Genomic DNA, 24,864 nt, shown 5'->3' with positions numbered 1-24,864 from the left:
CAGCCCCTCCCACAAGTCATCAAGAGCCCCTCCCACAAGTCATCAACAGCCCCTCCCACAAGTCATCAAGAGCCCCTCCCACAAGTCATCAACAGCTCCTCCCACAAGTCATCAACAGCCCCTCCCACAAGTCATCAACAGCTCCTCCACAAGTCATCAACAGCTCCTCCCACAAGTCATCAACAGCGCCTCCCACAAGTCATCAACAGCTCCTCCACAAGTCATCAACAGCTCCTCCACAAGTCATCAACAGCCCCCCCCACAAGTCATCAACAGCTCCTCCCACAAGTCATCAACAGCCCCTCCCACAAGTCATCAACAGCCCCTCCCACAAGTCATCAACAGCTCCTCCCACAAGTCATCAACAGCTCCTCCCACAAGTCATCAACAGCTCCTCCACAAGTCATCAACAGCCCCTCCCACAAGTCATCAACAGCTCCTCCCACAAGTCATCAACAGCTCCTCCCACAAGTCATCAACAGCTCCTCCCACAAGTCATCAACAGCTCCTCCACAAGTCATCAACAGCCCCTCCCACAAGTCATCAACAGCTCCTCCCACAAGTCATCAACAGCCCCTCCCACAAGTCATCAACAGCTCCTCCCACAAGTCATCAACAGCTCCTCCCACAAGTCATCAACAGCTCCTCCCACAAGTCATCAACAGCTCCTCCACAAGTCATCAACAGCCCCTCCCACAAGTCATCAACAGCTCCTCCCACAAGTCATCAACAGCTCCTCCACAAGTCATCAACAGCTCCTCCCACAAGTCATCAACAGGAGGAAAATTAGGCACCTCGGATCAACTCGCCAATCCGGCTCTGTGTGTCTAAACGCTCGCAAAACAGACAAGCAAAACATTCGCAGAAAATATGGCAGTGTAAAAGGGGCTAGTGTGTCTCATCGTCCTCAGAAAATCCACCACATAAACATCAGGTAAATCATCATCATCATCATCAGGATGAATCCAGAGACTGAACCAGCTGCTGTTTGTTGCTCATCGTATGAATCATCTGAGAGGGTGAATCTTCATGTGTTCACTGGGACACTGGACAGCTGCACAAGATTCATGTGTGTCTGTCTGTCCCTCTCTGTCTCTGTCCCTGTCTGTCTCTGTCTCTGTCCCTGTCTGTCTCTGTCTCTGTCCCTGTCTGTTCCTGTCTGTCTCTGTCTCTGTCCCTGTCTGTCCCTCTCTGTCCCTGTCGGTCCCTGTCTGTCTCTGTCTGTCTCTGTCCCTGTCGGTCCCTGTCTGTCCCTGTCTCTCTCTGTCCCTGTCTGTCTCTGTCTCTCTCTGTCCCTGTCTGTCTCTGTCTCTGTCCCTGTCTGTCCCTGTCTGTCTCTGTCTGTCCCTGTCTGTCTCTGTCCCTGTCTGTCCCTGTCTGTCTCTGTCCCTGTCTGTCTCTGTCTCTGTCTGTCTCTGTCTCTGTCTCCTGACTGCAGCCTCTGTTTTCAGAGCCTCCATGACTCCTGGGAGTTTTCAGAGTCTGCCTGGCTACAGGAGGAAGTGCTTTGACAAACTCTGGTCCAATCAGAGGCCAGGAGACCGGTCAGCTGTCTGAGGCTCATTGCAGCTGTCCAATGGGGCGGCAGGGTTGGTGGTCATGTGACCGGCTCAGACCGGCTCACAGATGAAAACAAAAGCTAATGAGGCTGAGAGTCGTCTCTGCCAGCTGCCTCTGTGAGAGCAGGCCGGAGAGACGCTGTGCCGCTCCGTCAAAGGAAAACAGGATTTATTATCACCACGGCAACAAGTGGGTGTGTGGGTGTGTGTGTGTGGGGGTGTGTGTGTGTGTGTGTGAGAGAGAGAGAGACACACACACAAAGAGCTACACAGTGACTGAGAGGTAAAGAAATAAAGAACAGATTTATTCTCTGTAAACCTGTGTGTCTGTCTGTCCTCAACTGACCTGAGTCCTCTCATCTGTGACCACCCTGTCACGTTACAGACCTATGACATATATTATATATTATTCTGACAATTATATTATTTACACTGACCCTGAATGCTTCAAAGCTTCAGCTGTTGCCGATCAACATCAACGTCTAAATCAGTATCTGAATGTTCTGTTTTATCCAAAAAATCCCAAACAGACCATAAATGCAGAGATCACATTCAAAGACATTAAGCATCAATATTAATTACTGTTATTCTCAGACATTTAAACTCAATGACGTCACTTTGACCACATGTGACAGGCTCAGTTTAGTGATGACGTCACTTTGACCACACGTGACAGGCTCAGTTTACTGATGACGTCACTTTGACCACGCGTGACAGGCTCACAGGTATGTTAGTGAGATATTGAAAAAGTCAGGCGTCTGGATTAGTTTTAAAATTTACAGAAATGACGTCTAAAAAGACAAAAAGTTGAGACAAAACCAGCCTCGCAAATCACCTGATACCTGACAGTAAGAGCTCCGCCCTCCTGCACGGTGTTCTTTGACTCTGTCAATTGATGGCAGATATTTTTTGATGGCCTAAACCTGATGTTCAGGACGCTCTGACCTGTTCAGTTAATCTGGACTTTGATGTCCAGCCCCATTATTGGCGAGCACACAACATTCTGTCTCCGTCCAGCAGCTCACACATCCATCCCAGTTAGTCTGAGGGAGAGACTGAATCAGTAGGAGATGTACAGAAAGCAGTAACCCCTGTAAGGTTTTCACAGGCCTCCATGCTGCTCTCTGCTGTTTACTAACCTGTTTTCTGGCCTGTCTGTGACATTGAACGTGACACAGCAATAAGATCAAAAAACAGAACTGGTCTGCAGCCAATGGGAACGACTCCGTCACCTGTGTTTAGCTGGTTTCCGTGTTTGAAAAAATGTGTACACATGCTAATTTTGGTGGGAAATGAATTCAGGGTGAGAGAAAGAACATGTTGTAAATATCACTACCCCGCTGGGAAAGCAGCAACAGCCTGCAACAAAACACCAACATTTGATACCCAACAAGCTCCCGAAGAAACACAGACAGGTCCTGAACAGTGCCTGCAGCTGGGTGGGGGTCTCGACTACCTGTCTCACCTCCACCTCCTGATGTCACAGTCAGCTCAGACACTACGTCACCTTACAAACATTGATATGTATGAAAAGTAGAAATGTAACATACTCATGATTTGCAACCAAGATGTACAGCGCCAACATTTTCTTCTGGGGACCACACACACACACACACACACACACACACACACACAGGAAGAATAAAAGGTCCATGCTGTATCTCTGAACTAAAACTTGAGCAGTCAGACGACTCTTAAGCTTGTTCTCAGGACAAACACCCCCCCCCCCACAGCTTTGTTGTTCCCCTCTCCAGATGGCTGCCCATACAGTAACCCCCCCCGCCAGACACACACACACACGCACGCACACACACACACACACACACACACACACCACACCCATTTAAACCAAAGGAGCTCAGACGAGCCAACAACTGTCATTAAGAGCCTCGACCAGACGCTCACAGTTAGCTGGCGTGTGTGCGGGGGGGGGGGTATAATAAGGCAGCAGGAGGGACGCTGGGCAGAGTCTCAGTTGGTCTTATTCAGTCGGACCAGTCCAGCATTTAGACAGAGCCCAGCTCACTGGAGGAGGGCCCGGCCGAACCCAGAGTCTATCCTGAAAATCTCATTCAGTCCAACACACCAACACAGACTGTTCCCACTGTCAGTAAACTCATCTTCATCACACTGTGTTAGATTCAAGGACCCATTTTCAGTCATATTTAAACCCTGTAAGTCACAGATCAGCTTCATCTGTATTTCCCCTCAGCTGACTGCTTCAGACAGGCAGACGGGCTGGAGGGACGGTAACTAAACAGTCACTCTACCACCGACCGCCACACCGAATTCTGTTCTCAAATTTAACATGTTCAAATGTCTTTAAACATTAAACATTAGCCTTGTGTGTATCTTAAGGTCCTGACATACCAAGCAGACGGTTGGCCGTCGACCAAAGACGGGCCGTTGGCCTAGTTTTTGCAGTGTGTCCCGCACCGTCGGCACTTTTCAGCCAATTCAGTATGTTGAATCGGCGGCAGAGCTTGTCGGTGAGAGAGCTCACTCTGATTGGCTGTTCAGGTTTTATTTCCTCGCCCCTGTAGCGAGTGAATCTGCCTGTAGTGAAACCGGGGCTAACCGGTGCTTCCTCCTCAGGCTCCACTTCACTCAGCTGCCCCACAGACCCGCTGCTTCTTCACACTTTAACCTGAATAACAAACCGGAGCTAGCTGGGAGCGGCTAGCGGAGCGTTAGCCGCAGCATGACCGGAGGGAAGCACAGCCAGTTAGCCTCCGCTAGTCTCTGAGCTAGCCCCGGCTCTCCGTTTGGATCCGTCGGATGTAGTCCGTGTAGTGTGTTCAAATACAACTGACACAGGGCGACGTTAACATGTGAGCCTCTCTTCACATCAGCATTATCAGACCCACCTCAGAGCATCTCCTTAAACACAACATACAGCTGATGTGAGACAGCATCAGCAGTGAACGTGCACATGTGACCATCTACAGCTCCTCCATTCCCAGCTCAGAAGACGCGGCGCCCAGGTGGCGCCCATGTTGCTCCTGACAGAGAGTGTTTCAGTGTTTTATCAGGCAGCAGCAGCAGGTCACAGATAACTGAATGAAGAGGCCAGTGCTGCAGAGAGTCAATCAGGGAGGAGTCCCCAGACGACAGACACCGTCTACGCACACTGGACATGCATGACTGACGGCTCTGACCTTGGAAATATGACTGAGTGCATGTGTGAGTGTGCACGTGTCCTCATGACTCATGATCATCAAATCCAAGGACAGAAAAAATCTGATTCACTCATCAAGATAAAAGCTCTGACAATGTGACGCTGCTGCTCAGGCTTCTTTATTCATACAGACATCTACAATTCTCACATGGTCACATGTTGTGATGTCACTGTTCAGCTCCTCTCCTATAGGACAAAGACCTACTGACACCCTCCAACATCTGGAACAAACTGAGTCCTGACCAGACTCCAATAGTTCCTTCTTTATCACTGTGGAAGCAGATTTAAGTGACGGACCGCTGATCACCATCTGCTTTAAAGAGCCTCCTGACGACAAACAATGAGCCACAATAAACCTTTAATACTTCTCTTTTCTTTTATCACCACAGTTTAAAGCTGAGTTAACGAGAGACACCAGGGGACGGATGATATCAGAGCTGGGCTGATACTCTGTCAGATAATGATGGAAATATAAATGTTAATACAACAGTTTAATAAAGTAAATCCTCCTCATTTTACAACAACTTTTCAATTCTAATGTGGTTAAAGAACATGATCATGACATCATGTTCAGACTCTGATGATCCTCTGACTGATCTATATTTCCCTCAGGATGAACCATCATCAGGTCAAAGTTCAACCTGGTCCAATCATTTGGTTTATAGCCAGCAGATATAAAGACATCCCATCATCCTCAGCTGTTTACTGATAGTTTAACCTCTGCATGTTGGCACTGAGAACATTTTAGCGTTTAGCTCAGAGCTCAGGCTCAAGGTGACGTAAGCATGGCTGATGTCCTGAACTGGAGACTCCTTTATTTTTCATAATGTCGTCTCAGAAGAAGAAAGTAGATGATGAACAATGTCCTCTTTGTTTCGGGGTGACGATGACTTAAACACACAGGAAATCGTGCTACATAAGCAACAGTTTCAACTTCTGATGATGAATTCATCTGAAAACAAACATCTTGAATAAAACTCATGTTTTCTGAAAATGTTACGTGTTGCCAGTTCCTTAAAATGACAGTTTGGACTTTTGGAGTGAGGCTGTGTGACACCTTTATCCTCAGTCAGTGTGTTACCTGCAGATGATGTCAGTCTGCACGCCTCCACTTTGGAGAAACAGGAAGGAGTCGATCTGCTGCTTTGGGCGGAGTCAGTGACAAAATGTTTTTAAGCCACCCGCAAAAATCAACATCAACAACAGTTAACTGATATTTTTTGGTGTCTAACATACATTGTGTCGCTGACTCCGCCCACAGCAGAAGATTGCTCAGCTTCCATGTCAGACTCCTTCCTGCTTCTCCACACTGAGGGCGTGCTGACCTACATCTGCAGTAGATAACACACTGACTGTGGATAAAGACCTCACACAGCCTCACTTCAGAAAACATGAACTGTCTGTTCCTGGAGCTGAGTGAAGCTGTCGTCCATCTGGACGTCAGGTCTCGTCACACGGTCGTCGAGTCCTTGGGCGCAGCGGCTCGTCAGCAGTTACTGAAGCGTGATTGATTTAACGTACAGGAAAAATTAATTAACTACAGGGCTCAACAATAAGGATTGCCTGATTGCCCGGGGCAAGTAAAACTCACGGTTGGGCATGTAAACTAACAACTCACTTGCCCGATCGGGCAAGTTGCTAAAAATAGTAAAAGTTAACTAATTGATAAAATAAATGTATTTAAAACGTGCTCCTTTGGCTCTGATGCAGCGGTCTCTCTGCCTGAAGTCACAGGCACAGCTGTGTAACAATGTCCTGCCCACAGCCCCCATTGATATTATTTTGTGCGACGGACGCTTCATATAATAACATAACAATATACTATTTATGGTGTTATGTCATCGTGTCATTTCTGTCTCTACATGGTCACGCGTTAACAATTCTCCTCTGCTCTCTGTATCGCGCACAGCAGAGTTCTGCCACACGCACAGGTGAGCACGCTAGAGCCGCATTTTCCTGACCAAACCTGACCCCGAGCCCGGTGCAGTTTGTCAGCTGACAAAGTTATTGAAATGGACAGTGTGTAAATAACCAACAGACTGCTGTTACGCACAGACAGACACGCTGCTCACACAGCAGCGCGGCACTCATGCTGAGCTTGTGTTGCGTTCAGGCGTTGTCACGTAAATAACAACTTCCAACACTTAAATAGGTCATAGCACAAAACAGCAGCATGTCAGGTGACTTTTTACTTTTATTATATTCAATAAAATTGTATGTTCCTAAATCTTGAGACACCTCATATGTAAGCTAGACAGACATTTCACCTGCTCATTACTGTGCACACATGTACTGTATGCACTTAGTCCTAAAGAGCCCTTCTGGTGCCAGTAGATACACAGAAACATCCCAGCAGGCTGTGCTTTGCAAGCATACAAAAAAGTTTCATGCATGTGAAAATTATTTTTCATGCGTGTGCTTCACCTCCGCCGCTACAACTCCATCCTAGGGGAAACACTGCTGTGTGCGTTTTGTGCAACAGGTGGATGTGGTAGTCTACTGGTAGAGTAGAGAGAGAGCTAAGTAGCGTTGAAGTAGAGTAGAGCAGGGCAGAGAGATGGAAGCAAAATATATTAAACCCGGTGTTAATACAGCAGAACTGGAGAGAGGGGTGAAAAATAAATAGAGGTGGGCGTGGCTCAAGTAGGGCGCAAAATTATAGACGGAGAATGATTGACAAATTTTTCACTTTAAGTATTTTTCACTTTTTCACTTTAAGACTTTTTGTGTAGGAATTAAGCTACAATACATGACATATGTTGTTTTAATTAATAAATACAGTGTGAATAGATTACATAACATAAAAATAACTGCAGTCTTTGTTATTTGATAGCCGCTTAAAATAAACAATTTTTACAGGGCAAGTAAAAACTGACTTCAGGCAAGTAGATCTCTGACCAACTTGCCCGCCCGGGCAAGTGAAAAAAAACCTCAGGGTTCAACCTAGCGTTGAACCCTGAACTAACACAAAGGTTTCTGTGTAAGGTGATTATTAACAGACATATATATTTATATCTGATGCTGCAGTTCAGACATGATAAACCCGCAGTAACGTGTCCATCAGTCTGTCTGCAGCCGAGGACAGACACAGAGAGACATCTGTCTGCAACATCATCAACCTGATAAACTACAAATCATCTTCTCTATAACCGACACAACAGCCTCTTCACACACACAAACAACCCACAGCCTCCACTCCTAAATTAAATTAACATTTAGACACTGTCGTCCACTGAGCTGAGCGACTGACCACAGTCTGACAGACAGACGAACACACACACACATCAGGCTGAAGGAAAAGAGAATTACATGTTTTTCTACACAAAGATCATGAATGTGACACACCAGCTTCCAGCACCTGACAGTTTGTGAGACACATGTTGGTCGGCATGAACAAACCATCTCAGAGATTTATGTTGTAGTTCCTCTGAGGAATCGTCCCAGCAGACAGTGAGATACAGTTTATACTCTGAGTGTCCTCAGCATCACTGCCTCACTGCTACAACAACAAGCAGCCATCTGTCTGCATCCATCCATCACTCCATCATCACTCCACCCAACACACACTGTAGTCTCGTTATACAACAGCTCCTACAGGAGCCTGCAGAGACCAAACTACACCACAGACAGAGCTGATTAGTTCATTATTTTAATGTGTTGTAGGGCTGACCTTCGAAGCCATAAAAATTATGGCGAAAACGTAGTTTCTTCCAACACTAGAATTAAGATAAAAATATTCACAAACGAAAAAACAGTAATGGTTGGTGATAAGTAGTGTTTAACTTTTGATTGAACACTAAATTAAAACCCTCGGCGCACTCTGCAGCACAATCAAACAGATGTGCAACTCAGAGCATCAGAAGTGTCTCTGACACCAGACTCAGAGCGGACTGGTGGAACTGGAAAATACATATTTTACATCAATAAAATCTATTTTATCATTATTTTGAGTCACATTGTTGAAAGAATTTAGTTGTCTGTGTTCAAGCAGGTCTCTATTGTGCGTCTGGCTTTCTATTTCCTTGTCGGAGATTTTTTTCTTTTTTAATTACATGATATATAGGCTATTCTCCCTTAACTCACCAGTAAAAAATACCTTTATCCATTTCAAATAGCTCAGTCCACAGGGACTTGGGTTGGTGCCAGTTCACCTCCTGGGCACTGCTGAGGTGCCCTTGAGCAAGGCACCGAACCCCCCAACTGCTCGGGGCGCCTCACCAAGGGCAGCCCCCTCACTCTGACATCTCTCCACTCTGTGCATGTATAGGTCCTGTTTGTGCATGTGTGTGTCTTTCAGACCTGTGTGTAACTGACAAGCAAGAGTGAAAACATTGAATTTCCCCTCAGGGGGATTAATAAAGGAAATAAACTTAAACTTAAAATAACCAGTGGCAATAATATACCACACATCTGATGACCTCTTGGACACGTCTGCCAGCTCGGAGGGCGCTCGTTGTCAGTATCGGACTGGTGGGAGTTAGTGTTGCGTTTAAGGCCTCTCCCCAAAAAAACAGAAAAAAAGCGGCGAAGCTTCGAATTTTTTTTTTTTCACAATCGAATTCCGTGCCACCGAATGAAGCTTCGAAGCTTCGAATTTTTTGGGTCAGCCCTAATGTGTTGTCAGGGGGACAAACACACAGCTGAATTTTACAGACTGTAACCGTCATACAAAATTTTACACCATCAACATTACAGTGAAAATGTTGTTTGTTTGTTTGTTTGTTTGTTTGTTTGTTTTTCTAAGTGCTGGTTCAGAGCACAGAGGGCTGGGTGTCAGCAGTATGGAAACTCCTTCAGTCAAACCACACCTGCATTTGATCTTTTTACACCCAGATCTAAAACAAAATGACTCTGTATGGTTTCTCTCTCAGCCAATCACAACACATGTTCTTCAGCTTAATGTGATGTGTCATTGGCCCCCTGCAGCAGCTACAACCACTGAGGTGTTGGCGTCACTTTAAGGGTCGTGGTACTCTACAAAGCCTCCATGTTGTTTATGTTCACATCACTTGATTCCAGCTACTTTCTGGACTTCACTACAAACCCAGTTAGCCGTTAGCTGCTGTTAGCTGCCTTTAGCTGCTGTTAGCTGCCGTTAGCTGCTGTTAGCTGCCTTTAGCTGCTGTTAGCTGCCGTTAGCTGCCGTTAGCTGCAGTTAGCTGCCGTTAGCTGCTGTTAGCTGTCTTTAGCTGCCGTTAGCTGCTGTTAGCTGCTGTTAGCTGCCTTTAGCTGCTGTTAGCTGCCGTTAGCTGCTGTTTGCTGCCGTTAGCTGCAGTTAGCTGCCGTTAGCTGCCGTTAGCTGCTGTTAGCTGTCTTTAGCTGCCGTTAGCTGCCGTTTGCTGCCGTTAGCTGCTGTTAGCTGTCTTTAGCTGCCGTTAGCTGCCGTTAGCTGCTGTTAGCTGTCTTTAGCTGCCGTTAGCTGCTGTTTGCTGCCGTTAGCTGCTGTTAGCTGTCTTTAGCTGCTGTTAGCTGCTGTTAGCTGCCTTTAGCTGCCGTTAGCTGCCGTTAGCTGCTGTTAGCTGCCTTTAGCTGCCGTTAGCTGCTGTTAGCTGCTGTTAGCTGCCGTTAGCTGCCGTTAGCTGCCGTTAGCTGCTGTTAGCTGCCTTTAGCTGCCGTTAGCTGCTGTTAGCTGCTGTTAGCTGCCGTTAGCTGCCGTTAGCTGCTGTTAGCTGCCATTAGCCTGTCCCAGTTAGTTTGCACAACTGTTAGGACAGTTGCTCAGGGTGAATATTCACCAGCTGTAAAATCCTTCAAAACACGCTTCATGCTCGTGTGAACAAACCACACAGGGTTAAAATTAAATGAAGTCCTTTTCCTGAGCTCAGAGGAGTCTTCACCCTCAGACACACAGAGACCAATCAGAAGGTTGTTGCATAACAAAGATCATCTCTATAACCATGAGTCGTCTCACACTGGGTGATTACAGCCGCCATGGTCCCTTCATCAGCCCCTCCACCACCTCAGACCACACTGTAGGAGGAAGAGGATGTTCAAGAGAGACCGACTTTCATCTGCTGCTCTTCTTCTCCTCCTCCTGAATCAATCACTCATTTCAAAGCCTCCTTCCTCCTCTGTTTAATCCCAACACCTCTCCTCTTCCTCTTCTTGTGGATGAACCCTGACCTTTACATTCCTCATCGAGGATGGGCTTGACGCAGCCTCAGAGGAGGAAGAGGAGCAGCTTTTTCCATCTTCATCCATCCTGAGCCTGAGCGACTGGGCGGGGCTGACGGAGGAGGACAGAAGGAAACACAGAGTTCTTCTTCTTCCTCTTCTTCTTCTGATGTCCTAAACCCTGGTGTCTAACAGCAGAGCGTCTCTGCAGCTCATCAAACTGTAATCTGTGACCTCACGGCGTCATGATCTTCGTCTCAGCCTCTTCACATCCTGCTGATGATGAAACACGTCCAGGAAGTTCAATGCACAGAATAAAGATGGCGTGATAACAGCAGGTTAGCAGAGAGACAAGGTGTCACCATGTTACTGTGTCAAAGTCTTAATCAACACAAGATGTGACACAGCTTCGTTAATCAGAGCTTTCAACCTCAGACGTCATCATGAGCAGAGTTTATGTTCGACGCAGCACTGAAACAATCACTCTGTTCATCTGTTCATCGGTCTGCATTTAAATAAGTTATAAATATTCTGTGCTTCATTAATAAAGATCTGATGTTTCTCTATCTTTAACAGTTCATAGTTAGCTGATTGCTAACTTAGCATTTTGGACGGACGGGAACGAGGGAGGAAAAACTATATTTTCAAAAATACCTGTGTCCATGTGGACGAGGCCTCAGTCTCCAGCCGAGCTAACAACCAGGTCTCACTGTGAAGTCGCTGAATGCTGAAGAACGTCAACAACCAACACACCCAGGGTACCTTGGACATTATATGTGGACGTGGAAAGTCCATGACCAAACATGGACATGTGACGAGGTCACAGTGAGGATGAGTTGGAGCTGAACGTGTCTCTTGTTCTCACAGCGTCATGTAAAAAACAACAGCAGCAATACATGCCAATAAACATGAAACTCCATACATGTATTAAATGTGTGTGCTGCTGTGTGACTGTATATAAGTGAGGATCACCAGCAGCAGCGGTGGCGGCGGCGGCGGCGGTGGCGGTGGCATGGCTGCATCAGTCCCCACAACGAGCATCAAAGAACGTGACCCAGATACTGTCTCAGGCTGTGGGTCGTATTTTTAGCGTCAGTATAGCTAACAGGCAGAGCTGCTCACCGCTAACACACTCATTAACAACACTACAACACTCTCACCTCTGTGACACACACACAAATATCTCTGTAATGACTCTGTGACTGACTTTAACGTCTCATCTCAGCTGCATTGTTGCAACACTTTATAGGTGCAGCAGTTTAAACCCAGCAGTCTCTTCAGGCTGTGGTGTGCTGTTGAGGTGAACCTTCACTCAGACAGATTCAGATTTGTTCAGCATTACAAACACAGACTGGGTGCAGCTTTGGGGGGGAACACAAAGCAGCTCCACTTCTCCATCATGAACCGTGACAGAGTCAACTTCCTGTTGCTGCTATCAGCGCAGAGCTTCCACTTCTTCTGATTGGAAAGGTCACGGCAGATAAGAGACGTTTAGACTGCTGCTGGTGGCTGGACTTCACTTCCTGTGCTGTGAAAGGTCATCGCAGACACGACTAACATTCCAGTTTGAATAGCCGGAAGGTCGGTGAGGCAGCTTAGCATGAGTCGATTCCTTCTGACAGCTTTGTAGTTCCACTTTACAGAGCACAGAGTCTATTAATAGATCCACATAGAACTGGAACAACTGAGAACAACACAGATCACAGAGCCCAGAAATATCCATGTTATATAGACATCATCATCATCATGTGAGGCCAGACTTCTCCTCTGGTTATAGAGGCAGATTCACAGTGACGTCACTCAGTGTTGTCCTGATACTGTGTGTGTGTGTGTGTGTGTGTGTGTGTGTGTGTGTGTGTGTCCTCAGATCCAGATGTGGACTCACAGGAGGATAAAGTCAAACATATAACGGCACTTTGACCTGCATGTATCTGACAGATCTGTATTTCCTGTGATGGACTGATGGTGCTGTGCTCTGATGATGATGATGATGATGATGATGATGACAGGCTGGTGGTGGAGGAGGAGGAGGAGGAGGAGCAGAGCCACGCCCTGCTTCACTTTACCATCAGCAGAAGGAAAACAGCATCTGTCTTCCTGTTGTGATGTGAGGATGAAGAGACGCTCAGGAAGTGAAACTGCTTTTATCAGTGTGTTGACTTTACTGTCAGATGCGTCTCTGTGGTTATAGATCTGACACCTCTGGGTGTTCCACTACGATATGAAGCATTTTAAAGACGTCTCTTTGAGCTCCACGTTGATTCATTAATAGATAAAGCTAATGATCAGTAATCACACCCTCCCTGTGTCCTGCCTGCAGCTGACACTTAATGCTGCTGCCTGGACGTTAACGTAAAGGCGGATCACAGCGACTCTGCACCAGCTTCTCCTAAAGTCAGCTGATGAATAAATTCAGTCCTTCCCTTCCCACACTGTATGGCATGGATGGGAGGTAAAGGGAACAGACGAAGGTGATGTGTCAGTGTGCATGATGATGATGATGATGATGATGAAGTTTTAAAGCGTCCACACAGCTGATCAGCAGATGAAGACTATCAGCAGTAAATCTGTGAATCAGCAGGATCTACTCATGCTGTCACATTCATACAGTGAACACATGAAACAGAGCTGTGGTTTCTAATCTGACCGTCACCACCAGACCGCTAACGTCTCCTCACTGCACTGATGACTTCCTGCATCTCACTGCTTCCTCACAAACTTCCACCCGGCCTCTCTGACAACACCAACTGACTCCAGCTCCACTCTTTTCAGAATCAACTAAAGTCTGATCTTTTGGACGTGTCGTAAACTTTCAGTCGGCCCTGTTTGCTCCTCTGCGTCGTGTTGTAAACGTACAGTCGGCCCATCTCAGCGAGTCAGGAACAATCACAGCTGTGGTGAGAGACGCTCAGCCTGCCTCTAATGGGTTAAACCATTTTCTTCAGAGAGGGGGATTCCCGGCCCCACGTGCTCCGTGTGGTCTCACCCAAAGTTATAAAAATTCCTTCAGCTCCCACACAGACACGGTGACCTCTGACCTTCCTGCACTCTGCTGCTGTTAACAAAGTTTATTCTGTCATATCTGTGTCCTTTTTTTTTAGCAGTTGGATTCATGTTGTGATTTTTGTTTTCCAGTGACAGGATGTTTTGTTCTTGATGAATGCTTCTGATTAACGGCCTTGTTTTGGATTTAATTTCGACTCTGTGGTAAAAACCAAAGAGGATTCTCCACATCGCAGAGACGAAACATTTCCTACATTTCCTCTACAGCTAACTTTAACTCCTGGGAAACCTGAGCCAGAGAGAAATATACACTTTACATTATAAATTACACATTAGGATGACTCTAGATAACTTCCAGCTCTCCTCAGGAGAATTGTCTAAACATACTTTTCACTATTATTGAACATGTCAGAAGCAGTTGTGTGTCAGCTTCACACCCAGGCCCAGAGTGGCTAATCGGAGGACCAGGACAATTCCCGGTGGGCCGGTCTGACGTTTGGGCCGCAAGGGCCGGTGTTCAATTGTTGTTGTTTTTATTGGGCCGGTGTTAAGTCATGACACTGGGTATCACGTATGCTGCTACCACTGTCCCTGGGCCACCTAGCCTGGTTCCAGACCATAGACCCCGCCCACTCAACTGAGTAGGCTTGCATCTCTGGTCTGGAATACTGCAATGAATTTGCGATTTATCTCGTCCAAATGATGGACGGACCAGTGAACGCCGGGGGTGGGGGCGGGTCTAGCGATTAGCCAATCAGCGCCACGCTGATGTCAAGCTGTACGCCGGTGGGTAACTGATGAGGATAGCAACAATGGCGACCGCTACAGATCCTACAGACCACATTAACGATGCTATCGAGGTATTTCGCCACTACTCGCGTTAATGGAGGACCAAATTAAGGAAGCTGCTAAACTGGATTTAACGGCAATGCAGCTGGGCGTGCACGACGACGGAGACATTTTAAACGGGCAATGCTCACTTGTTTTCGGCACCCCCGAGGCATGGATACTAATGACGTCAGATTCTGGGTGAGTCGTTGATCTCTACTGATTGGTTAGGGAAAAATCGAATTCCCTCCCCCTTGTAAATCACCTTCAATGGAAGCCATGTCAGACTGAAGGTTATGGGAGCTTCAGTCTGACACTCAGGCTATGGGCCGCCTCCACTGGCAGATCTTTTTTTTTTTTTTTTTTTGCAGACGCAACCTGACGTAACATGTCCGTGCACACCACACACGGTCAGTGGTGTTTGCAAAATGGAAAATAGAAAGAACATGGGTGGCGCAGAAAAGGCTAGAATTAAAAAGAGGAGAGCAGTGGAAACAGATGCAACTGAATGTGCAAAACTTTTTCACTAAAACAAGCTTGCAGTTGGAAACGACAAATGACAACGATGAAACGGGTAAGGCTAGATGTTGAACAAAATACAACTTTGCCTGCAAACCACCGTTGAAGTTAATTAATTATCAAGTCAATAAATTGTGTGGCGTTGTAACATATAATATAACGTTATTACTGTAATAAACAAAGTTGCAGAGACCGGTGCACTGCTCAGGCGTTTATTAATGTTTTAGAGTTGGCCATGTTTCTTTGAAACTAAGATAATGGCATCATTAGAAAGTTATGTTATTTACTGTGAATAAAACTTGCAGAGAACAGTGCAATACTCACTTTATTCTTTATTCATGTTCAAGGATTAGATATCTGTGAACACTAATTTGCTTGATATTTGATATTGCAGAAAAGGACATTCTGATGTTGTAAAGAATAGTGTTGGAGATTTGCCCTTTAACTTGTGTTCTCATATTTGTAAAATCTAAGTTGTGATAGAACTGTTTCCTTGCAGAGGAAAAAGAGATCGTGTTATCAGAGAGTGCAACAATTTTATTTTTTCAAACTTAATATTTAATATTTTCATTTATTCTTTTATGTAATTGTTAAGGTTTGGATATCTGTGAACACTTATTTGAACAGAATATAGATTCTGATATTGTGTTGTACAGAATAATGTTGGAGATGTGCACTCATGTTGAAATAAATCTACATTGTGAATCAACCCTTACTTGCACTGAATTGGAGAGATTTTAGAAAGTCAGAAATACTTCATAATACACCAAATTACAAGGCTTTAGAGAACAGAGCGCTACTGTAGATGTAACATGTAGGTTATAATAGGTTGTGATCTGGAGTGGGCCGGTCTGAGGCATGAAACTCCACTAGTAACAACTAACACTAGTTGGCAGGTTTCTAGGACAATAATGCATAATGAGTTCTATGTTCTAAACTCAGCTCCGTTATAACTCACAAGGTTCACTGACAAACATTTGTCTTTTGAAAGACACATTTTCCCCACAAATACAACATGCTAACATTATTAGCATAAGCCTATGACGTTTCCCAGTGCATATATTAGCCTAGCCACTAGCACTATTTTTGGTAACTCAAGAAACATTTAACAAAGGCAATGTCACAAAATTCAATTCAGTTTGAACTCACAAGCTTCACCAGTAAAACAAAAAAAGACACCTGTCTCTCCACATAAACAACATGCTAACATTATTAGCTTAAACCTATGACCTTTCCCATTGCGTTAACTAGCCCAGCAGCTAGCAGACTTTTCTTTACTCATAAAATCAACAACAACATTTGCTGTGAGGGTCCTAAGGACAGAGGGATGTCGTATGCTGTAAAGCCCTGTGAGGCAAATTGTGATTTGTGATATTGGGCTTTATAAATAAAACTGACTGATTGATTGATTGAGTGATTGATTGAGTGAGTGATTGATTGAGTGATTGATGGAGTGAGTGAGTGAGTGAGTGAGTGATTGATTGATTGATTGATTGATTTAACAAAGGTAACATTTAAAACATCAGCAATTTGTGCATCTAATCTATGAAATAAAACATTTGTGAGGAGGAACATGTCGGACTGCTCTAGGGACACATGTACACATCTGAGTCTGCGTACGCCATAGGCTAAAGGCTGATCAAGCGTGAAGGACGTCATGAAGAATAAATGAGATGAAAAACACACTGTCACATGTTTTCATGTAAAAGTTAAAATGTCAGAACTCAGTCACTGAGTGAGGATTATATTCTACAGCAGACCAACACCAGCTGAGACCTGTCAGGCCTGAACAGAAACACTCTGCTGATTAAAGAACGACTGATTCTCTCTTCTCAGGCCTCGTTTATACGACAGCGATTTCAACTGAAAACGGTAAACTTTAGTTGCGTTTTGGCCAATCGTTTACATGACAGCGGCATTTTGGGTGCCTGAAAACACAACGTTTTGAAAACGGGTTCCAGAGTGCAACTTTTTGGAAACGGCAGCATCTCACTTGTCATGTAAACTTGCAATATGCAGTTCCTCTGAAAACGGAGACTTTTCGCACATGTGCATTACGGTTCCAGTCACTAGGCACGCCGACCGTCACAACAACAATGCCGAGCTCTGTTTGTGCTGCTCACCCTGTTGATTTGAAGTGAAGTGTAGACCTGTTACTGTAGCAACTCCACCTCGTCGTCCATCCAGACAAAGTTATCTGTGCATGCTTTCGCCATTGTGTCTTCTTTGTTCTGGTTTGTAATCACGGCGTTGGAGAGGAAGGCGCTTCAGCGCAGGCACATGGCGTCATGCCGTGGTGTTGCTTTGCAAATTTACACTGCCACCCATTGGCCTGGCGTGCATACTACAGCGTTTCCAGGAGATTTTGCGGCTCCATGCGAACAGGGATCGTTTCAATAACGTCATCATATAAACACAGAAGTTTTTTAAACGCAAAGGACAGAGTTTTCCGTCCCACTCGTCCCGTCTTTAATGAAACGTTTACAGTGGGCACCATCCTCCCCCGAGCCTCACAAATAAAACACCAAAAACCCTCAAAGCAAATCAAGATGTGTTTCCTGTTGTTCTGTTCCCTGCCTGCACACAACGGTAGGACCAAACACTCCCACACTGAGCTTCATCATGAGGAGACATGTCATCGTCATACTGTGAGGTAACGGTGTTCACTGAGGCTCGCCTCGGGGCCCACGACCACACACTCTGATTCAAAGTGACACTCGTCTCAGCCGTGGAGTCGCTGAATGCTGCTGGTCACTTGTGTAATCCTCAGAGGCGGAGCTGAGATACAGTCGACCCTGAAACCACTCTGTGGACACGAATGCCATGTTGGACATGTTTACAACACGCCTGTGGGTTCACGTTGACCATGAAACATGGGAGAGAGCCGCCCAGTCACCACGAGACAATGCTGGTGTTGTACATACCAGGGATTTGTTTCATATCTATCATATCAACATTTATAAAGTGACGTAGTATCTGAGCTGACTGTGTCATCAGGAGGTGGAGGGGACGGCGAGACACCTCAGAGAGACGCCTGCCGAGCTGCAGACTGCTGTTAAAGATCAACAAACAAATACACAGGTTGTTTTTCTTGACCCATTCCTGTGTTTAAATATAGTGACGTGTTTAATTCTGAGACATCCCGTGTTTGCAGCCAGGAGTGTGGATAACATATTTTTTAGCGTTAACGTTTCAGTCCACTGTGACTGGTCAATTATAAAACCTACCATCCAATCAGAAGATGACCACTGTTTTTGGATTGGCTGGTGAGTGCAGATGTTACCAGCATCTGGCTGCTGCTAACTTCTAACCCAATCCATGAGATGACTCATTCCACTATCAGAGTTTGACCCATGTGGTCCGATAACATTTGGAGACTCTGGAGGAGCTGAACCACTGAATTATTTTATCCCCACTCAAGTTAGCAGAGCGCCACACCTGAAGCAGAAGGAGCCGCTCAGCCTCTATTGGTCTCTAGTGCACATGCTCTGTGGGCCGCACAGTGTGGAAGTAGTGCCGGTCAGCCACTGGTCATCGCAGTAGTTCAGCCATTTTGGCTCCATAGCCTCCAACACTGTGCATAGTTCTCTTAATACATCCACGCCATGGTCCCAGACCTGAGGTCTTGTTTATAAAACAGACCGTAGGATCCAGACTAACAATATACGTGCGGACAAAATCCTAAAATGGTGAGCGCCAAAAAATATTGGACAGTTTCTACAATCAGGCTCCATCCCACCATCTGTGTTGCCAATTTCCTGTCTCCTAAATGTTTATAGCCATGGGTCAGAGTTTCTCCACCAGGGTTGTTTTTATACATCACGACTTTAACGTATGAAATGTCGTACGCCTCTTTCAGGCCTCGCTCTGTGTGTACGCAGGGGTTATAAATGAGAAAACATTTGGCAGTACATCCAACCAGCCTCACAGCTACACAAGTCAGTGATGATGACAAACCGCTGTCAGGTCCTGACCCTGTTGAGGATGATGAGCGTGAAGATGACCGTCACTGAGACGGTTACGATGGTTTAGTTGTGTCAACCAATCATCAGCTGTTCAGGTGCCGCTCTCACATGATCACACATGTGACGCTGTGAGACGACGATGAGCTGGCCACATGTTCTCTGTGAGTTTGAGGCTAGTTGGATGTACTGCCAAATTAATTTTACTCTGAGAACTTCAGATCAAAACATTTCGGATCTTTTTATTGCAGAGGTTCCTCCTCTCACACACACACACACACACACTCACCAGCTGATTTACACCAGCAATAAACTCTTAATAAACAGGTTTCATGTGATGAACAGACGCTGCTGACGACAGTGGACGACACAAAAACATGAGCATCTCTATCTAGAGTCAGTGTTTGGTTTGTCCCTTCTGGGCTACTGTAGAAACACGGTGGTGCAACATGGTGATCTCTGTAGACGAGGACCTGCTCCCTGTGTAGATATAAACGCCTCACTCTGAGGTATCCAGAACACAACAGTTATGATGACATCACTGCCAACACATCATCACACCTTTAATATGACACAGCATCCACAGAGCAGCTGACAGGGAGCAGACATGTTGAGAGACAAGACTTAGACACACAAAACACAACACTTAGACACACAACACTTACACACACAAAACACAACACTTAGACACACAACACTTACACACACAACACTTAGATACACAACACACAACACTTAGACACACAACACTTACACACACAACACACAACACTTAGACACACAAAACACAACACTTAGATACACAACACACAACACTTACACACACAACACACAACACTTAGATACACAACACACAACACTTAGATACACAACACACAACACTTAGACACACAAAACACAACACTTAGATACACAACACACAACACTTACACACACAACACACAACACTTAGACACACAAAACACAACACTTAGATACACAACACACAACACTTAGATACACAAAACACACGTCGTCACAGAGCTGCAGCTGATTCTTTTCAAATTCAACAGAAACCAAAGCAGATACATCAGCTGCTCCTCTGACCCTGTCCTTATCTCCTTATTTCCTCCTCTCCTCTCCTCCCCTCTCCCCCTCTCCTCCTCTCCTCCCCTGCTCTCCTTCCTCCTCCCCTGTCTTCTCCTCCTCTCCTCTCCTCCCCTCTCCCCCTCTCCTCCTCTCCTCCCCTGCTCTCCTTCCTCCTCCCCTGTCTTCTCCTCCTCTCCTTCCTTCTCTCCTCTCCTTCTTCCTCTCAGTTCTACCAGGCAACAGCAGGATGATGATGATGATGATGATGATGATGATGTAGCTGCTCCTCTGATGGAGCAGTGAAGGTGGAGATCAGGCTGCAGGAGCTCTGGGCCTCCATCTACTGTGTGTGTGTGTGTGTGTGTGTGTGTGTGTGTGTGTGTGTGTGTGTGTGTTGATGCAGCACACAGCAGAAGGCCTGCTGGCCAGTGATGTGCACAAATGCGCAGTGAAACACCGCCCACCTAATGGCGCTCAGTCGGTCAGCTGCTGAGGACTGACCTGGATCAGGTCTGAGATCCTCGTGCACGATATGAGGGATATTTGACTGGATGTGGATAAAGGAGGAGGAGGAGGAGGAGGAGGAGGGAGCTGGTCGGAACTAAAATAGGAGCAGGTCTGATGTTTGCATCGATACAACCGGAGATACAGAGAGATGATCCGGTCCGGACCGACCGGAGGGGCGGGGACCCGGTCTGATGAGACCGGAGGACCGAACATACACTGAGAGGACTCTGCGTGTTGGTGCTCCAGTTTCCGCCCGTTTCTTCACACACACACACACACACACACACACACACACACACACACGGAGGAGCGTGCGCGCGCGCACACACACACACACACACACACACGGTAACACACACACACACACACACACACACACACACACACACGGTAACACACACACACCAACCTTGTAGACTTGTCCGTACGTCCCATTTCCGACCACCTCCACCAGCTCGAATATTCCGGCCGGATCCTGCGTATAAAACAAACACACACATTAATGAGCGGTTCTCTGCGCGTTTAACGGAGGGTTGGTTTGATGTGTGAACCGGCTGCGCCCGTCCCGCTGGCCTCAGACAAAGAGACGGCTCCGCAGGGTCTGTGTCGGTCTGTAACGGTCTGTGTCGGTCCCAGAGACCCGGACTCACCCTGAGGGACGCCAGGTCTATGTCCACCAGACTCTTGGCCGGGGACTCGTTCGCCATTTTGGTCCAGACGGAGAAGATGAGCGGAATAACGGCGGGGTTTGAGTCTCCTTCAGGCGGCCGGGGAGCGGCTCATCCTCGGCGGGGTTAGATTATAATCCTTTGATAATCCTCCGCTGCTGCTACATACCTACCGACCGACCGACCGACCGACTGACTGCCGGAGCTCAGCCTGCTGTCCCTCTGTCTGTCTCTGTGTCCTCCTGTCTGTGTCACTGTCTCTCTGCCTGATGGCTCTGCCCACTGTCCCTCCGCCTCTCCTCTGACTCCGCCCCTCCGCTCTCACAAAGGGACGGTCCGAAAACAACTGGGGCCCCGGGCCGAGGGGGACACCACACATCCACCCTAACCCTCACAGACACAGACACACACAGGGAGCTGTAGATTAATGTCTTCTACTAAATTACAGTATAACAAGTTTATATTTCTGAATGTTACACACCAGTTCATACTGTGTGATGTAATAATAACAATAATGATAATAATAATAATACACATAATAATGATGATCATAGTAATGATAATAACATAATTATTATTATAATTGGACACAATAATAATAATTGGAATAAACTTTATTTATATGTCACCTCATACAAGAAATTCAGCACAGAGTGCTATAAATCATGATCATATAAATCAAGTGTCTGCAGTGTGTTCCACAGTTTTGGGGCATCACTGACAGACTATGTCAATATGTAACTCTGATGCACTTTAAGTACATTTGTATTATGCATTATATTTTAATTCTGACTGAACGTCCTTTGTTTTCTGGTTTTATGTTGTTTATGTTGTTGAATTCATCACCTGAGAGTCACATCCTCAGCCCTCAATAATCCACCCATCATCAGCCCTCAATAATCCACCGATCATCAATCCTCAATAATCCACCTATCATCAGCCCTCAATAATCCACCTATCATCAGCCCTCAATAATCCACCCATCATCAATCCTCAATAATCCACCTATCATCAGCCCTCAATAATCCACCCATCATCAGCCCTCAATAATCCACCCATCATCAGCCCTCAATAATCCACCGATCATCAATCCTCAATAATCCACCTATCATCAGCCCTCAATAATCCACCTATCATCAGCCCTCAATAATCCACCCATCATCAATCCTCAATAATCCACCTATCATCAGCCCTCAATAATCCACCCATCATCAGCCCTCAATAATCCACCCATCATCAGCCCTCAATAATCCACCCATCATCAATCCTCAATAATCCACCTATCATCAGCCCTCAATAATCCACCCGTCATCAGCCCTCAATAATCCACCCATCATCAGCCCTCAATAATCCACCTATCATCAGCCCTCAATAATCCACCTATCATCAGCCCTCAATAATCCACCCATCATCAGCCCTCAATAATCCACCTATCATCAGCCCTCAATAATCCACCCATCATCAGCCCTCAATAATCCACCCATCATCAGCCCTCAATAATCCACCGATCATCAATCCTCAATAATCCACCTATCATCAGCCCTCAATAATCCACCCATCATCAGCCCTCAATAATCCACCTATCATCAGACCTCAATAATCCACCCATCATCAATCCTCAATAATCCACCTATCATCAGCCCTCAATAATCCACCTATCATCAGCCCTCAATAATCCACCCATCATCAGCCCTCAGTAATCCACCCATCATCAGCCCTCAATAATCCACCTATCATCAGCCCTCAGTAATCCACCTATCATCAGCCCTCAATAATCCACCCATCATCAGCCCTCAATAATCCACCCATCATCAGCCCTCAATAATCCACCGATCATCAATCCTCAATAATCCACCGATCATCAGCCCTCAATAATCCACCTATCATCAGCCCTCAATAATCCACCTATCATCAGCCCTCAATAATCCACCCATCATCAGCCCTCAGTAATCCACCCATCATCAGCCCTCAATAATCCACCTATCATCAGCCCTCAGTAATCCACCTATCATCAGCCCTCAATAATCCACCTATCATCAGCCCTCAATAATCCACCCATCATCAGCCCTCAATAATCCACCCATCATCAGCCCTCAATAATCCACCTATCATCAGCCCTCAATAATCCACCTATCATCAGCCCTCAATAATCCACCCATCATCAGCCCTCAATAATCCACCGATCATCAATCCTCAATAATCCACCTATCATCAGCCCTCAATAATCCACCAATCATCAGCCCTCAATAATCCACCCATCATCAGCCCTCAATAATCCACCAATCATCAGCCCTCAATAATCCACCCATCATCAGCCCTCAATAATCCACCTATCATCAGCCCTCAATAATCCACCTATCATCAGCCCTCAATAATCCACCCATCATCAGCCCTCAATAATCCACCCATCATCAGCCCTCAATTGTCCACCAACACTTCACCTGAAAAAATACATTCATATAAACTCAACAAACATTTAAACACTTTTGGTTTTTGTTCCCATTTTTCACCAGTTGAAGTCAAAGATCTGATGACGTTTTCCAAACAGGATGTGGATTTTCACATCACATTACTCACGTGAGTTTGAACACTAGAATATTTTGTGTAGACTCGCTTCATTTGCGGGATTAACTCATCACACACATGTGAAACTATTGAATCAACGAAAGGTTTTCAGCCAGCATGTCCTCGATGTCATACGTCCCCACAGCATCTGCTGATTGTCTATCATGGCGCAAATCACTCTCTGAAGTTCAGATTTTGCAACTCTCGCAAAAAAGCATGTGACACAAAATCACGCTACTCGCTTCATTTACGCCACTTAGTTCATATATTTCACATCGTTCAGGTCATGTCCATCCTGTTGCCCAGCAGGACTTAGCATCTAATTGATGTCCTTAACTTGACTTTACCTGTAATTCACTCAAACAAATAGTTTTATTAAGTGTGAACACAACATGAGACTTTTTCTATGAACTCATAAATTCGTCTCCTTTCCTAAGATGATCCATCCACTTTCAGGTGTGTCTGATTAAACATCATTACCATACAGGTGCATCTTCAGATGGTCACAATGAAAGGTGAACTGTGAGTTTAATAACAGGTGAAAACAGAATTTATATAAAAACTGGGTCATTAAACGTTGTCAGGACACAACAGTGAAAGTCTCATATTGATCATACCTCACAGACAACAGACAGAAACTGTGTCCATATCTTAATACTTTATTATAATGTTTCTTTCAACATCTCACAAATATTTTGAGTAAATCATTTCAGATTTTTTATGTAAATTAAAGCTTCTTGCATGGAGGCTAATGTCCACACACACCTACATCAATAAAGAAATAAAGTGCAGACAGCAACAGTGTGTGACGTTCATGTGTCAGAGGATCAGGCTCCTGATTTAAACCAGGAAGTGATGTCACAGGGGCGACTGTGGTGTTCTTGGAAAAGGTA

The 24,864-nt window shown here is 45.7% G+C and overlaps 1 protein-coding gene across 7 annotated transcripts in view; it reads right to left on the bottom strand.

Annotated features, from left to right (window-relative positions):
* LOC125899694 (mitogen-activated protein kinase kinase kinase kinase 4-like) overlaps positions 1 to 21,694 on the bottom strand; it is a 138,904-nt gene extending 117,210 nt beyond the window's left edge. For all 7 annotated transcript variants that reach the window (XM_049594159.1, XM_049594161.1, XM_049594160.1 and 4 more), the window contains exons 1-2: positions 21,389 to 21,694; positions 21,148 to 21,213 (exon numbers count right to left, since the gene is read on the bottom strand). In XM_049594159.1, coding sequence (XP_049450116.1) covers positions 21,148 to 21,213; positions 21,389 to 21,445 — 123 coding nt within the window. In that variant the 5' untranslated portion in view covers positions 21,446 to 21,694. The remainder of the gene's footprint in view (positions 1 to 21,147; positions 21,214 to 21,388) is intronic.
* Positions 21,695 to 24,864: the final 3,170 nt, after the last annotated feature.

The sequence above is a fragment of the Epinephelus fuscoguttatus genome, linkage group LG13, assembly GCF_011397635.1.
Source record: "Epinephelus fuscoguttatus linkage group LG13, E.fuscoguttatus.final_Chr_v1".
Taxonomy (NCBI): domain Eukaryota; kingdom Metazoa; phylum Chordata; class Actinopteri; order Perciformes; family Serranidae; genus Epinephelus; species Epinephelus fuscoguttatus.
Note: the sequence above shows the minus strand (reverse complement) of the source record. Positions and strands in the feature narration are given on the sequence as shown.